This window comes from Hemitrygon akajei, chromosome 25 (genome assembly GCF_048418815.1).
Source record: "Hemitrygon akajei chromosome 25, sHemAka1.3, whole genome shotgun sequence".
Lineage (NCBI taxonomy): Eukaryota > Metazoa > Chordata > Chondrichthyes > Myliobatiformes > Dasyatidae > Hemitrygon > Hemitrygon akajei.
The window spans coordinates 27,731,082-27,745,001 of record NC_133148.1 but is presented as its reverse complement, the minus strand read 5'-3'; the positions used below and the strand labels follow the sequence as shown (position 1 = coordinate 27,745,001).

The 13,920-nt window shown below is 44.5% G+C and overlaps 1 protein-coding gene across 6 annotated transcripts in view; it reads left to right on the top strand.

Moving 5' to 3' along the window:
- The window catches only part of LOC140716481 (ryanodine receptor 1-like), a 560,721-nt gene that overhangs the window by 542,750 nt on the left and 4,051 nt on the right, over positions 1 to 13,920 (top strand). For all 6 annotated transcript variants that reach the window (XM_073029249.1, XM_073029247.1, XM_073029248.1 and 3 more), the window contains 3 exons: positions 4,007 to 4,071; positions 8,626 to 8,726; positions 9,939 to 9,990. In XM_073029249.1, the coding sequence (XP_072885350.1) occupies positions 4,007 to 4,071; positions 8,626 to 8,726; positions 9,939 to 9,990 (218 nt within the window). The remainder of the gene's footprint in view (positions 1 to 4,006; positions 4,072 to 8,625; positions 8,727 to 9,938; positions 9,991 to 13,920) is intronic.

The following is a 13,920-nucleotide window of genomic DNA, read 5'->3' as shown; positions in this document are numbered from 1 at the left end:
CCAGGTTCAGGAATAGTTATTACCCCTCAACCATCAGGCTTTTGAACCAAAGGGGATAACTATCCAATTTCGAAATGGACATTGAACCCACTACCACACTACTTTTTTTTAAATTTCTGTTTTTACAATACTTATTTTAACTATTTACCGTAATATACATATATATTTACTGTAATTTAGTTTTTTTTCTATATTTATCATGTATTGCATTGTACTGTTGCCGCAAAGTTAATAAATTTCACAACATTTGCCGATGTTAAACCTGATTCTGATTCTGGACTTCACTCGCCCCATCACTGAACCGCTCCCACAACCTATGGACTCACTTTCAAGGACTCTTCATCTCATGATCCCAATATTTATTTATTTATTATTTATTTCATTTTGTATTTCCACAGTTTGTCGTCTCTTGCACACTGGTTGAACCCCCAATCCATGTGGCCTTTCACTGATACGGTTATTGTTCTTTTATTCACAACCATCCAAGCACACTTGGGCACACACAGTTGTTTGCTTAGTGTTCTGGGAATCAATGCTGTGTTGAACATTTTTAATGATGAAGAATTATTTTCCTGGCAAGTCATTCCAGGCACTCACAACCCGCTGTGTAAAAAACTTACCCCTGATGTCTCCCCTAAACTTCCCTCCCTTAATTTTGTACATATGCCCTCTGGCGTTTGCTGTCGGTGCCCTGGGAAACAGGTACTGACTATCCACCCTATTTATGCCTCTCATAATCTTGTAGACCTCTATCAAGTCCCCTCTCATTCTTCTACGCTCCAAAGAGAAAAGTCCCAGCTCTGCTAACCTTGCTTTCCAAACCAGGCAATGTCCTGATAAATCTCCTCTGCACCCTCTCCATAGCTTCCACATCCTTCCTATAATGAGGTGACCAGAATTGAACACAATACACATCAAATTTGTGCTATTCTCAGAACTTTCTACAAATTGAAGTTCTATTTGGACTATTTTTATGTTCATCTCACTGGCAATAAAACAGAAAGCATAGCACCCTTTTTTAATCTGCTATGTAATCACATTGTCAAAACATTAAAGTGCTCCAGGTAACACTTTGCGGTGCATGTACCTCTGCCTACGTGGATAATCTGTTCCATGTCCTCGGTGATCCCTCAACAAGAATGAACAGTTTGTCTTACTGGTGCAGTATTTCTTAGGTGACTGGCAAAGGTCTGTTCAGCTTCATACACTGCAATACAGTCAGTATCATCCTGCAGGCTAATGTTGTTTATTCAGGGACACAGCATTTTATCACAGGCTGCACATCGCTTAATTAGAAACACGGGATTCTGTAGCTGCTGGAATTCCAGAGGAACACACACAAGATGCTGGAGGAACTCAGCAGGTTAGGCAGCATCTGTGGGAATGAATAAACAGTCGATGTTTCAGGCCGAGACCCTTCATCAGGACTGTTTTTTCATTTCCATAGATGCTGCCTGACCTGCTGAGTTCCTCCAGCGTTTTGTGTGTGTTGTCCTTATGCTCACGCAGTTCAGAATATTAGGGTTGAATTTCCATAGTGGTCTCCCATTCTCTCATGTAACTGTAGTGGAACACCTGGATAATAGAGGCTTGGTAGGAGATTCTGTGTAACAGGCAGTATCTGTATATGTTCCCACAGGATTGTGCCAGTGCATCAACTGATGCTGCACCGACGCTTTACCAGTGGTCTACTGAATCAGAATCACTGACATATGGCGTGAAATTTGTTGTTTTGTGGCATTGCAATACCTAAAATAAACAATAAATTACAGTAAGATAGATATACATACATACAGTCGGCCCTCCTTATCCGCGAGGGATTGGTTCCGGGACCCCTCGCGGATACCAAAATTCGCGGATGCTCAAGTCCCTTATTCAACCTGTCTCAATGCGGTGCACCTTAGGACCCAGCGGAACCCCAGACCTTATTTAACCTGTCTCAGTGTGGTGGACATTAGGACCCAGCGGAACCCCAGACCTTATTTAATCTGTCTCAGTGCGGTGGACATTAGGACCCGGCGGAACCCCAGACCTTATTTAACCTGTCTCAATGAGGTGGACATTAGGACCCAGCGGAACCCCAGACCTTATTTAACCTGTCTCAGTGCAGTGGACATTAGGACCCGGCGGAACCCCAGACCTTATTTAATCTGTCTCAGTGCGGTGGACATTAGGACCCGGCGGAACCCCAGACCTTATTTAACCTGTCTCAGTGCGGTGGACATTAGGACCCAGCGGAACCCCAGACCTTATTTAACCTGTCTCAGTGCAGTGGACATTAGGACCCGGCGGAACCCCAGACCTTATTTAATCTGTCTCAGTGCGGTGGACATTAGGACCCAGCGGAACCCCAGACCTTATTTAACCTGTCTCAGTGCAGTGGACATTAGGACCCGGCGGAACCCCAGACCTTATTTAATCTGTCTCAGTGCGGTGGACATTAGGACCCGGCGGAACCCCAGACCTTATTTAACCTGTCTCAGTGCGGTGGACATTAGGACCCAGCGGAACCCCAGACCTTATTTAACCTGTCTCAATGAGGTGGACATTAGGACCCAGCGGAACCCCAGACCTTATTTAACCTGTCTCAGTGCGGTGGACATTAGGACCCGGCGCCAGAGCTCTGAATGCGCAGTGTTTCTGTTCACGAAAATAATCACGATCATGATTGAAAATAAAGTGGAAACAATAAAGCGATCGGAAAGAGGTGAAATGCCATCGGTCATTGGAAAAGCGTTAGGCTAGGTCGGTCAACGAACGGAACAATTTTAAAGGATAAAGTGAGAAAGGCTCTGCCCCGATGAAAGTTACAATTATTACTAAGCAACGCAGTGGTTTAATTATTAGGTTTTGAGTTTTTGATCCTCCACATCGACCCAGCACGGTGGGAGCGATCTGTCCCGAGTCCCGAGAACTTCCGTTCCCAAGCCTGGCACTGAAACATACGTTCTTAAGTGTTTTATAAGCATAGTAAGGTAAAATATATACTATATACTAAGACAAACGTTTGACTAACTGACGCTAAATAATACCGGATGTACCTGTTCCAACTTACTTAGTAAGAGAACTTGCGATTTTTTTCGATCCTGATGCACGATATTCCACGCACATCCTCCCATATACTTTAAATCATCTCTATATTACTTATAATACCTAATACAATGTAAATGCTATGTAAAATGGTTGTTATACTGCATTATTTAGGGAATAATGACAAGAAAAAAGTCTGCACTTGCTTGAACAACAAGTGCTGGAAGAGCACTTCCGGGTTTTCGCGATCCGCGGTTAGTTGAATTCGCGGATGCGGAATCCGCGGATAAGGAGGGGCGACTGTGTGTGTGTATGTATGTGTGTGTGTGTGTGTATATATATATTTGAATAAATAGAGCAAGAGAGCAAAAATAGTGAGGTGATGTTCATATGTACATTGTCCATTTGGAAACCTGATGGTGGAGTGGTTCCTAAAGTGCATCTTCAGGCTCCTGTACCTCCTCTCTGATGGTAGTAATGACAAGAAGGCATGTCCTGGGTGGTGGGAGTCATTAATAGCAGACGTCACCTTTTATGAGACTCTGCCTTTTGAAGGTGTCCTCAATGGTGCGGAGGTGGAAGTGCTCATGGTGGAGCAGGCTGAACGTACAACCCTCTGGCAGCTTTTTCCGATCTTGTGCAGTGGCTCCACCATACTGAGGATGATTGACAGCTGAGCTTTCACCGTTCTAGTGCCTCCCTCATTGGAAACCTACTTCATTGCAATGGTGAGAGAGAGGTTTATGCACACCAGCCTTCATCCAAGTCCAATATATACACAAACATTCACACAACTGAACTATGGTTTTTGTAGAACAGCTGTAGAATCTCACAAAACTCTCAGGACACTAACAAAAACAGTTCTACTTTTCCCTTGATCTCTTCCAACTGAATTTTGATTTGGTACTTGACTGCGAACACTAACTAGACATGTGTATTGGTGAAGAAGTAACAACGTCTTGTTTCCACTCTTAAGGTTTGATCATCGATGCTTTTGGTGAACTGAGAGATCAGCAGGAGCAAGTGAAAGAAGACATGGAGGTAAGAATGAGGAGTTGCTCGGCATCCTTCTGTTGGTGCTTTAACGTATAGAACAGGTTTGACTTAAATCAATTGTGTCCAATAAATAACAGGATGTCAGATCCAGCGGCAAAGTTGGCGATTGGCCTCCAGTTTATCACATGATCAAAGCTAACACTGCAGGTCAGACAAAGGAAATCAGTCAAATGAAAACAGGACGTTTTGTGTCTCAGACAGCTTACCCACACCATGAACTCTCATGTCAATGGTGAATTTATAAATTGAGAAAATCCCGTGAGATTGCGTGGTGCATTGATTACAGGGACGAAAGTAAATAAGAGAAGCCAGTGAAATGAGGTAACATTTCAAAAGTTCTGAGTGTAGGAAACCCATATAACCATATAACAATTACAGCACGGAAACAGGCCATCTCGGCCCTTCTAGTCCGTGCCAAATGCTTACTCTCACCTAGTCCCACCGACCTGCACTCAGCCCATAACCCTCCACTCCTTTCCTGTCCGTATACCTATCCAATTTTACTTTAAATGACAATACCGAACCTGCCTCTACCACTTCTACTGGAAGCTCGTTCCACACAGCTACCACTCTCTGAGTAAAAAAGTTCCCCCTCATGTTACCCTTAAACTTTTGCCCAACTCTCAACTCATGTCCTCTTGTTTGAATCTCCCCTACTCTCAATGGAAAAAGCCTATCCACGTCAACTATATCTATCCCCTCATAATTTTAAATACCTCTATCAAGTCCCCCCTCAACCTTCTACGCTCCAAAGAATAAAGACCTAACTTGTTCAACCTTTCTCTGTAACTTAGGTGCTGAAACCCAGGTAACATTCTAGTAAATCTTCTCTGTACTCTCTCTATTTTGTTGACACCTTTCCTATAATTCGGTGACCAGAACTGTACACAATACTCCAAATTCTGCCTTACCAATGCATTGTACAATTTTAACATTACATCCCAACTCCTATACTCAATGCTCTGATTTATAAAGGCCATATATATTGATCACCTCACCGATCTTGCATGAAATCATGACAAGAAGTTCCATAAAACTGCAAACAAAGACCTGTAACAGCAGAAAGTCAGCAATGGCCTTGGTGCAATACAGCTACTCTACAGGACCACCAAATCAGGATGATTTAATTGTCACTTTTCAGATATGACCAATATCCACCACAAATAACACAGAGTTAGTCAAGAGGGGTTTAACCTGTTCACACCCTGTTGTCATGGCAACACAGATCACTGTTCCCAATTCCAGCCAACATAGGACCATCTTCCCTGCGATTTGGTCTTCTTCAAAGTACATAACTTCATTTTATGAACAACAAAAACCTCTTAAATGGAAAATAACAGCAATTTCTGGTTCATGAGACCGTAATTACATTTAACACTGACGCCAAATTGCATTTCTCCCCAGAAAATAAAAAATGGGCTATAAAATTGTTCGGTAAATCGTTAAATTGGTTTATTATCGCCACAGGTACTGAGGTACAGTGAAAAAGTTTATCTTGCGTATTGTTCATACATTTCAGTTCATTACAGCAGTGCGGCGAGGTAGTTACAAGGTAAAACAATAACAGTGCAAAATTTTGTAGCGTGCATAATGCTTGAAGCAACTTTAATGTTGGTTTGTACTCAGAGTGAAGCACTATAAATGGAACGTGTGCAGCTCCCACGAGGGCCGTGGTCATGTCGGCACACCATTCGGAAATAGGCGTTAATTCTTGAAGGTCCACTGAATCCAGGCTGCGGGAACGCATCCCACAGAGTAGAGGGGGCAGTAGGGCAGAATTGAGCTCCCTGATTCTCACAAAGGGACTTGTAGAACATAGAACTGTACAGCACAGGAATGGGCCGTTCGGCCCATAATATTGTGCTGAACCAGACAAAAAGCAAATCGTGAACATCCAAACACTAATCCCTCCTGCCTCACGGATGTCCATATCCCTCCCATCACATACCTATCTAAACATCTCTTAAAAGCCTCCAGTGTTTTTTGCCTCTACCACTATATCAGGCGGTTTATTCCAGGCATCCACCACTCTCTGAGTAAAATATCACCCCTCACACCCCCCCCCTTGAACCTACGCCACCCACCTTCAATGCATGCCCTCTGGTAATGGACCTTGGGAAACAGAATCTCTCTGCCTCTCATAATCTCATAAACCTCCATCAGATCTTCCTCAGCCTCCACCGCTCCAGAGAAAACAACCCCAGTTTATCCAGCCTCGCGTGATAGCACCTCCCCTCTAAACCAGGCACCCTCCCCAAAGCCTCAACATCCTTCCATTAGTGGGGCAACCAGACTTCTAAGCAGTACTCCAGGTGTGGCCTAACCAAAGTTTTATGAAGTTGCAACATAACCTTTTGACTTTTGAACTCAATGCCTCAACTACTAAAAACAAGCATTCCAGCAGCCTTCTTAACCACCCTATCGACCTGTGTAGCCACTTTCATGGAGCTATGAACTTGGATCCCAAAATCTCTCTGTTCAGCATCACTGTTAAGGAACTTGCCCTTGTTAGTGTATTGTCTCCTTACATTTGCCCTACCAAAGTGTAACACCTCACATTTATCTGGGTTAACTCCATCTGTCATTTCTCTGCCCATATCTGCAACTGATCCATATCGCACTATATTCTTTGCCAGTCTGTAACTATCAACAACTCCTCAATCTTGGTATTATCCACACATTTACTAACTCACCCATCTACATTTTCATCCAGGTCATTTATATACATCACAAGCAGCAGAGGTCCCAGCTCAGATCCCAGAGAAACTCCACTAATTACAGACCTCCAAGCTCAAATAAGTCCCTTCAACCTCTCTCCTCTGTCCTCTATGTGAAAGCTAGTTCTGAGTCCAAACAGCCATTTCGCCAGAGACCCCTCTTCTAAGTCCCGAGGCAGAAAATAAAAGCCACCAGTGAAGTGGCCTGAGAGATAGATAATACTCCTGGCCAGGAGCGAGAGCACCGGACAACGAAACAGCGTCAAAAGAAATGTCATGATCTCGGAAGATATATCCAGATGAATGTAAAAGCACTGACAATACTGAAGCCTCATGTATCGCACTTACACCCTTCCTGATACCACTAGTTAGTTGTATCACCATTGATATTTTATCATCTTGGCTTCCACAAAAGGAGGGGTGGTGAAAATGTTGTTGAACATGATCCGCCTCCATCTACAGTCAGATACTAAGGAAGAGGTGCAAGGCCACACAGAGACAGGTAGGGGCTCTCACAAATTTAGTGCCTCAATATGCTCGAATCCACGTCACGTGACCAGAGGCAATAGAAGCCCGAACCTTTTCACAAGCAGTCTGAAATTTATCCATGAATGTGTACTGATCAGACCTAATTGTTGCAAGTCGCATGGGATCCAGGGCTGATGACGCTGGTTGTGCCTCACACTGAACTGCTGGAGCAATAAAACCCAGTTCAGTCGGAATCCGATGAGGGAGCCCTGACTGTTGATCAGGGTCTAGATGGTAAAGATTTCGATCAAGGTGCAGGTGGAGCTGATTCGTGGAAAGTACATGTACTGAGGTGGTCAGACTTCTCCCAGCCGAAGCCACTCATCAAAAAAACGCACAGTTTTTGTAGAAGGCCATTTAAATTACAGAATGAGGCAACCATTCAGTGAGGAATTGTACTCAGTACTGGAGAGTACACAGAAAATAAGGTAAGGGCTTCAGATTTACCAATTGAACTCCTTCAGCTGTTGTCCATGTGGACTCTAGTAAGGCTTTTCACAGGGTCCCTCATAGCAGACTGGTCTGGAAGGCTGAATCCTTGGAATCCAGAGGGAGATAGCGGATTGGATTCAGAACTGGCTCAGTGGCAGGAATTACAGGGTGCTGGTCGAGGGTTCTTTCTCAGACTGTGATACAGGGCTCGGGGCTAGGATCTATGCTGTTTGTCATTTATATAACCAGTTTGGATGTACAAGGCATAGTTAGTAAGTTTGTAATTACTTCTATCTACATTGTAACTGGTTCTTTGTTGTTGTTTTGTGCTGGTTAGTAATTACCTCTCATTCAGAGAAGATTCACTAGAATGATTCTGGGAATGAGAGGGTTAACATATGAGGGACATTTGACCGCTCTTGGACAGTACTCTTTGGAATTTAGAAGAATGAGGGGGGCCCTCATAGAAACATTTCGAATGTTGAAAGGCGTGGACAGAGTGGATGTGGCAAAGTTGTTTCCCATGGTGGGGGAGTCTAGTACGAGAGGACATGACTTGAGGATTGCAGGGCGCCCATTCAGAACAGAGATGCGAAAAAAAAATTTTAGCCAGAGGGTGGTGAATCTATGGAATTTGTTGCCACGGGCGGCAGTGGAGGCCAAGTTATTGGGTGTATTTAAGGCAGAGCTAGATAGGTATCTGAGTAGTCAGGGCATGAAAGGTTATGGTGAGAAGGCGGGGGAATAGGACTAAAGGGTAGTTTGGATCAGCTCGTGATGAAATGGCGGAGCTGACTCGATGGGCTGAATGGCCGACTTCTGCTCCTATGTCTTATGGTCTTATGGTCTTTTCACTTAACAGACCAAGTGCTTCATCTGTGGAATTGGCAGTGACTACTTCGACACCACACCCCATGGGTTTGAAACGCACACTTTGGAGGAACACAACTTGGCAAATTACATGTGAGCAATCAGTTTGGCAAAAAAAAAGTTGCTTTTGATGTGCATGAGTGTGGCGTTTAAAATTGTTCATTAACGTGCATGTTCGAGAGCAAGATACATACAGTACATTGCAAAATATTATATTGAAGGAACCACACAAAAAAGATCAATCAGCTCAACGTGTAGTTGTCTTGTATTCAAGGCTTTGGTCCCAACGCTTTTAGTCTTCTGTGGCAACACAAAATGCTGGAGGAACTCAGCAGCTCAGGCGGAACCTTAAATGCTGCCTAACCGGCTGAGTCTCTCCAGCGTTTTGTGTGTTGCTCCAGATTTCCAGCATCTGTCGGCATCTTGTGTGTCACCTTTATTTTCCTTTCCATTTTGAATCTCTTTTTTTTTAAGTTTTCTGTTATACAAACTCCATTATAGAGCCCTGATTAATACTACCTCTTCCAGTTTCCAAATCGCTTGCCTGTAACCATGTTCCTTCACACTCTTCCTGGACCTGCAATACATTACAATCGCATTTAAAAACCTCTCCGGTATTTTTAAAGGCCAGAGAAATGTGAATGATGATGAAAGTCCTGAATTTGGTATCAATAGGAAGCATTTGAGTATCCTCCTCCCTGGGAAAATAAGACGAGGGCCCAAATATACCTTTGTGTAGGTCCAAATAAAAGTGCTGTGTGATTGAAAATTGGTTTCGACCTCAAATGTCGTTTATTCCTACTCTTCGCCCACCCAGAGATGCTGCACGACCTGCAGAGTTTCTCCAGCTTTCCTTTGCTTGCCTTATATCTGACTGAAGTGTTTTTAATCAGAAACACAGAAAACCTGCAGCACAATACAGGCCCTTCAGCCCACAAAGCTGTGCCGAACATGTCCTTACCTTAGAAATTACCTAGGGTTACCCACAGCCCTCTATTTTTCTAAGCTCCATGTACCTATCCAGGAGTCTCTTAAAAGACCCTATCGTTTCCGCCTCCACCTCCATCGCCGGCAGCCCGTTCCACATTCTCACCACTCTCTGCGTAAAAAACTTACTGCTGACATTAATTGTTGTAGAGCCAGTGTCATAGAGGGCACTAAAGCCTTGTATGTGAATGCATGCTTATCTGTGACCATTTCGTGGCTTTCAATTGCTCACGTCCCAGGCTTCAGCTTTTCCCCATTCTCTCTGTTGCTTGCACCATGATTGAAAACACTTTTAAGCTCACAGTCTCTCTATTTCAGGTTCTTCCTGATGTATCTAATTAACAAAGATGAAACTGAACACACGGGTCAGGTACGTGGTCTTTCTGACCCCATTTATTGACCTTTAAGTATTTGTGCAAATACGGGGTGGGGTGTGGGCTGAGCACAGATCGGCAGATGGTGAGTTGCGGAAGTGTGGTCTCACCAGAAAATAGTACACTTTGCGACATTTCATCCGCTGCACTCAGTGAAGGCATCCTTTACACCATCCTGTCTCACTGTGTTGTTAATTTCAGAATACCATGTCCCTGTACCCCTTGTTCTCTCTGTCGACAACATTCTCTAAGGTCCTGCCATTCCCCAGTTCATCTAGATCCTGGTGTGATTTTAGTAGCCTTCTTCACTAAATCGCCAATTTTGGTGTCATCTGCAAACTGACAAGTCATGTTAACAACATTGTAATCCAAGTTATTCATATATACAACAAACAACAGAGGACCCAGCATCATTCCCTGCAGCGCACAGGACTCCAATCTGAAAACAACCCTCTATCTCCACTACCTGACTCCCTCCATCAAACCAATGGGCAAGCTCAGCCTGGATCTCATGCGAACTTGCCTACCATGTGGGGCCTTGCCAAGTCCATTTAGACCATGTCTACCACGCTGCCCTCGTCAATCCTCCCCGTTACCTCCTCAAAAAAACTCTATTGGATTCAAGAGACACAATTTGCCTTGTACAGACTATTCCTGATTGGAGAGATCCTGCCCCCACCCCCGGTCTGGCCGTTCTCCTCTGACCTCTCTCATTAACAAGGCATTTCCGTCCACAGAACTGCCGCTCACTGGATGGTTTTTGATTTTCACACCATTCTCTGTAAACTCTAAAGACTGTTGTGTGTGAAAATCGCAAGGGGGATCAGCAGTTTCTGAAATACTCAAACAATACTCTGGCACCAACAATCATTCCATGGTCAAAGTCACCTGGGTCAGTGGGCCCCAACCTTTTACTGCTCGTGGTCCACTTGTGACTTTCATTTACCTCTGTGGCCCCCACCCTCCATAGTCTCCGTTAGTTACTGAAGTTTTTCTTGGCCATCTGTACTAATTATTCTAATATACAGTGAATGTTTACGTTTTATCAGGTTATAGGTATTTTTATATGTTAAATATAATGTTACAGGGGTATGTGAAAAATAAAACTATTTCAAAGTTCTGAATAAGATACTTATAATTATATAGTATTCTTCCAAGCAGCAACGAGAAAGCACTTGATATTGTTACTTTGCGTTTTTAGTGAGATCCTTGCGACTGATGCAAGCCGGCGAGTTTTTCAGAATCGGAATCAGGTTTAACATCTCCAGCATATGTCATGAAATTTGTTAACTTAACGGCAGCAATCATGATAAAATGAATAACAGTAAGCATATATATGCGTGTTAAAGTAGTTAAATTAAGAATAGTAGCGCAAAGACGGAAATAATAAAAAGGTGAGGTGACGTTCACGGGTTCAGTGCCTGTTCAGGAATCGGATGGCAGAGGGGAAGAAGCTGTTCCTGAATCGTTGAGTGTGTGTCTTCAGGCTCCTATCCCTCCTCCCTGATGGCAGAGGGGAAGAAGCTGTTCCTGAATCGCTGAGTGTGTGCCTTCAGGCTCCTGTACCTCCTCCCTGATGGCAGAGGGGAAGAAGCTGTTCCTGAATCGTTGAGTGTGTGTCTTCAGGCTCCTGTACCTCCTCCCTGATGGCAGAGGGGAAGAAGCTGTTCCTGAATCGTTGAGTGTGTGTCTTCAGGCTCCTGTCCCTCCTCCCTGATGGCAGAGGGGAAGAAGCTGTTCCTGAATCGTTGAGTGTGTGTCTTCAGGCTCCTGTACCTCCTCCCTGATGGCAGAGGGGAAGAAGCTGTTCCCGAATCGCTGAGTGTGTGTCTTCAGGCTCCTGTACCTCCTTCCTGATGGCAGAGGGGAAGAAGCTGTTCCCGAATCGCTGAGTGTGTGTCTTCAGGCTCCTGTACCTCCTCCCTGATGGCAGAGGGGAAGAAGCTGTTCCCGAATCGCTGAGTGTGTGTCTTCAGGCTCCTGTCCCTCCTCCCTGATGGCAGAGGGGAAGAAGCTGTTCCTGAATCGTTGAGTGTGTGTCTTCAGGCTCCTGTACCTCCTCCCTGATGGCAGAGGGGAAGAAGCTGTTCCCGAATCGCTGAGTGTGTGTCTTCAGGCTCCTGTACCTCCTCCCTGATGGCAGAGGGGAAGAAGCTGTTCCCGAATCGCTGAGTGTGTGTCTTCAGGCTCCTGTACCTCCTCCCTGATGGCAGAGGGGAAGAAGCTGTTCCTGAATCACTGAGTGTGTGTCTTCAGGCTCCTGTACCTCCTTCCTGATGGCAGAGGGGAAGAAGCTGTTCCTGAATCGCTGAGTGTGTGTCTTCAGGCTCCTGTACCTCCTTCCTGATGGCAGAGGGGAAGAAGCTGTTCCCGAATCGCTGAGTGTGTGTCTTCAGGCTCCTGTACCTCCTCCCTGATGGCAGAGGGGAAGAAGCTGTTCCTGAATCGCTGAGTGTGTGTCTTCAGGCTGCTGATGGCAACAATGAGAAGAGGGCATGTCCTGGGTGGTGGGGATCCTTAATGATGCACGCCGCCTTTCTGAGGCACCAATCCTTGGAAATGTCTTGGATACTACTGAGGCTGTTACCTAGCCCCCCCACCCCCCCCATACCAGACGGTGATGCAGCCGGTCAGAACGCTCCCCACGGTACATCTGTAGAATATCTGGTTACAATTTGGTTCAAAGTAATCGAAGGTCACCTCTTTTCACAACATCTAGTCAGTTAGGAACTTTTGATAGCAGGTGACGAGCTTGATTAAAACCACATTCAACTACGTTTGTAGATAGAGGGTGTGAAATCCAATTTAAAGCAACTTCGCTTTCTCCCAGAGCTGTGGAAACTTATTTTTAATATCACTGGTTGTCCAGAAATTTTGCTTGAGCTTTTCTGTCACCCTGCAGCTCAGTAAGACGTGGTGCTAACGTCATTCACATTTACCCCAAATAGATCTACCGCCCAATCTGGAATATGCATTTCCAGCAGGTCTCTGAACTGAAATTCCATATCAGTGTGCAGTAGTTTTCAAATGATCAAGATTAACAATCTTCTATTTAAGAATGACGAGTAAAGGAAATTACATAAATTCGCGACGTTTAATATTGTTGCTGAAAAGTTTGAGTTGTCCAAGGGAAGTGATAATAGCCTCTTTACATGATATGAGATTGTCAGTTTGTTCCTTGTAACTTTATTTGTTTAATAAATTCCATTTTTGTAATTTATCTGACAGGTAAAACATATCAGCAGTGACAATTTGTTCTCCAAGCTGCTTCTCACTTAGAAATGCTACAATTCTGTCAAGAAAAGTAAATTAAATTTCCTTCCAAAATGTGATAAGTGTCAGGGGTTTAATGGAAGTTGTGGTGGTAGACCTCTCTGCAGTTTAGCCGTTTCTGGCAGATGATCCCATGTCACATTTTATACGTACTATAACACGCACGGGTCGGTACCGGGAAGGCAAGCAGAGCCCCCCCCCCTCCTGCCGTATCCTCACTGACTGGCCCCGCCTGGTCTGCAGTTTGTGATTTGGGGGTGGGGGTGGAGCGGGTCACAGCGGGAACAGTGGTTTGTGCATGGTCGAACAGGAGCAGAGGTAATGACTGATGTGCTGCAAACCACCACCCCCCCCGCCCCCCCACGCACACTGGCTAATCTGTTGTCTCATTTGCATCATCTAGCGTATTTTCCCATTCATTTCATTCAAGGTTGCAATTAAATTACATATATTCATTTCTTTATTATTTATATTGTATGTCTTAGTAATATTTTATTAAAACAGTAAACCTATCATGGCCCATTCAGAAACTCCTGTTACCCACCCCCGCCTCCTCCGTTTCTTGTTTTGTACTTGTGGTCCTGATGAAATCGAGCATGGCTTCCCGCAGGCCACATGGTCCACTTTGAGAACCACTGACTTAGATCACATTT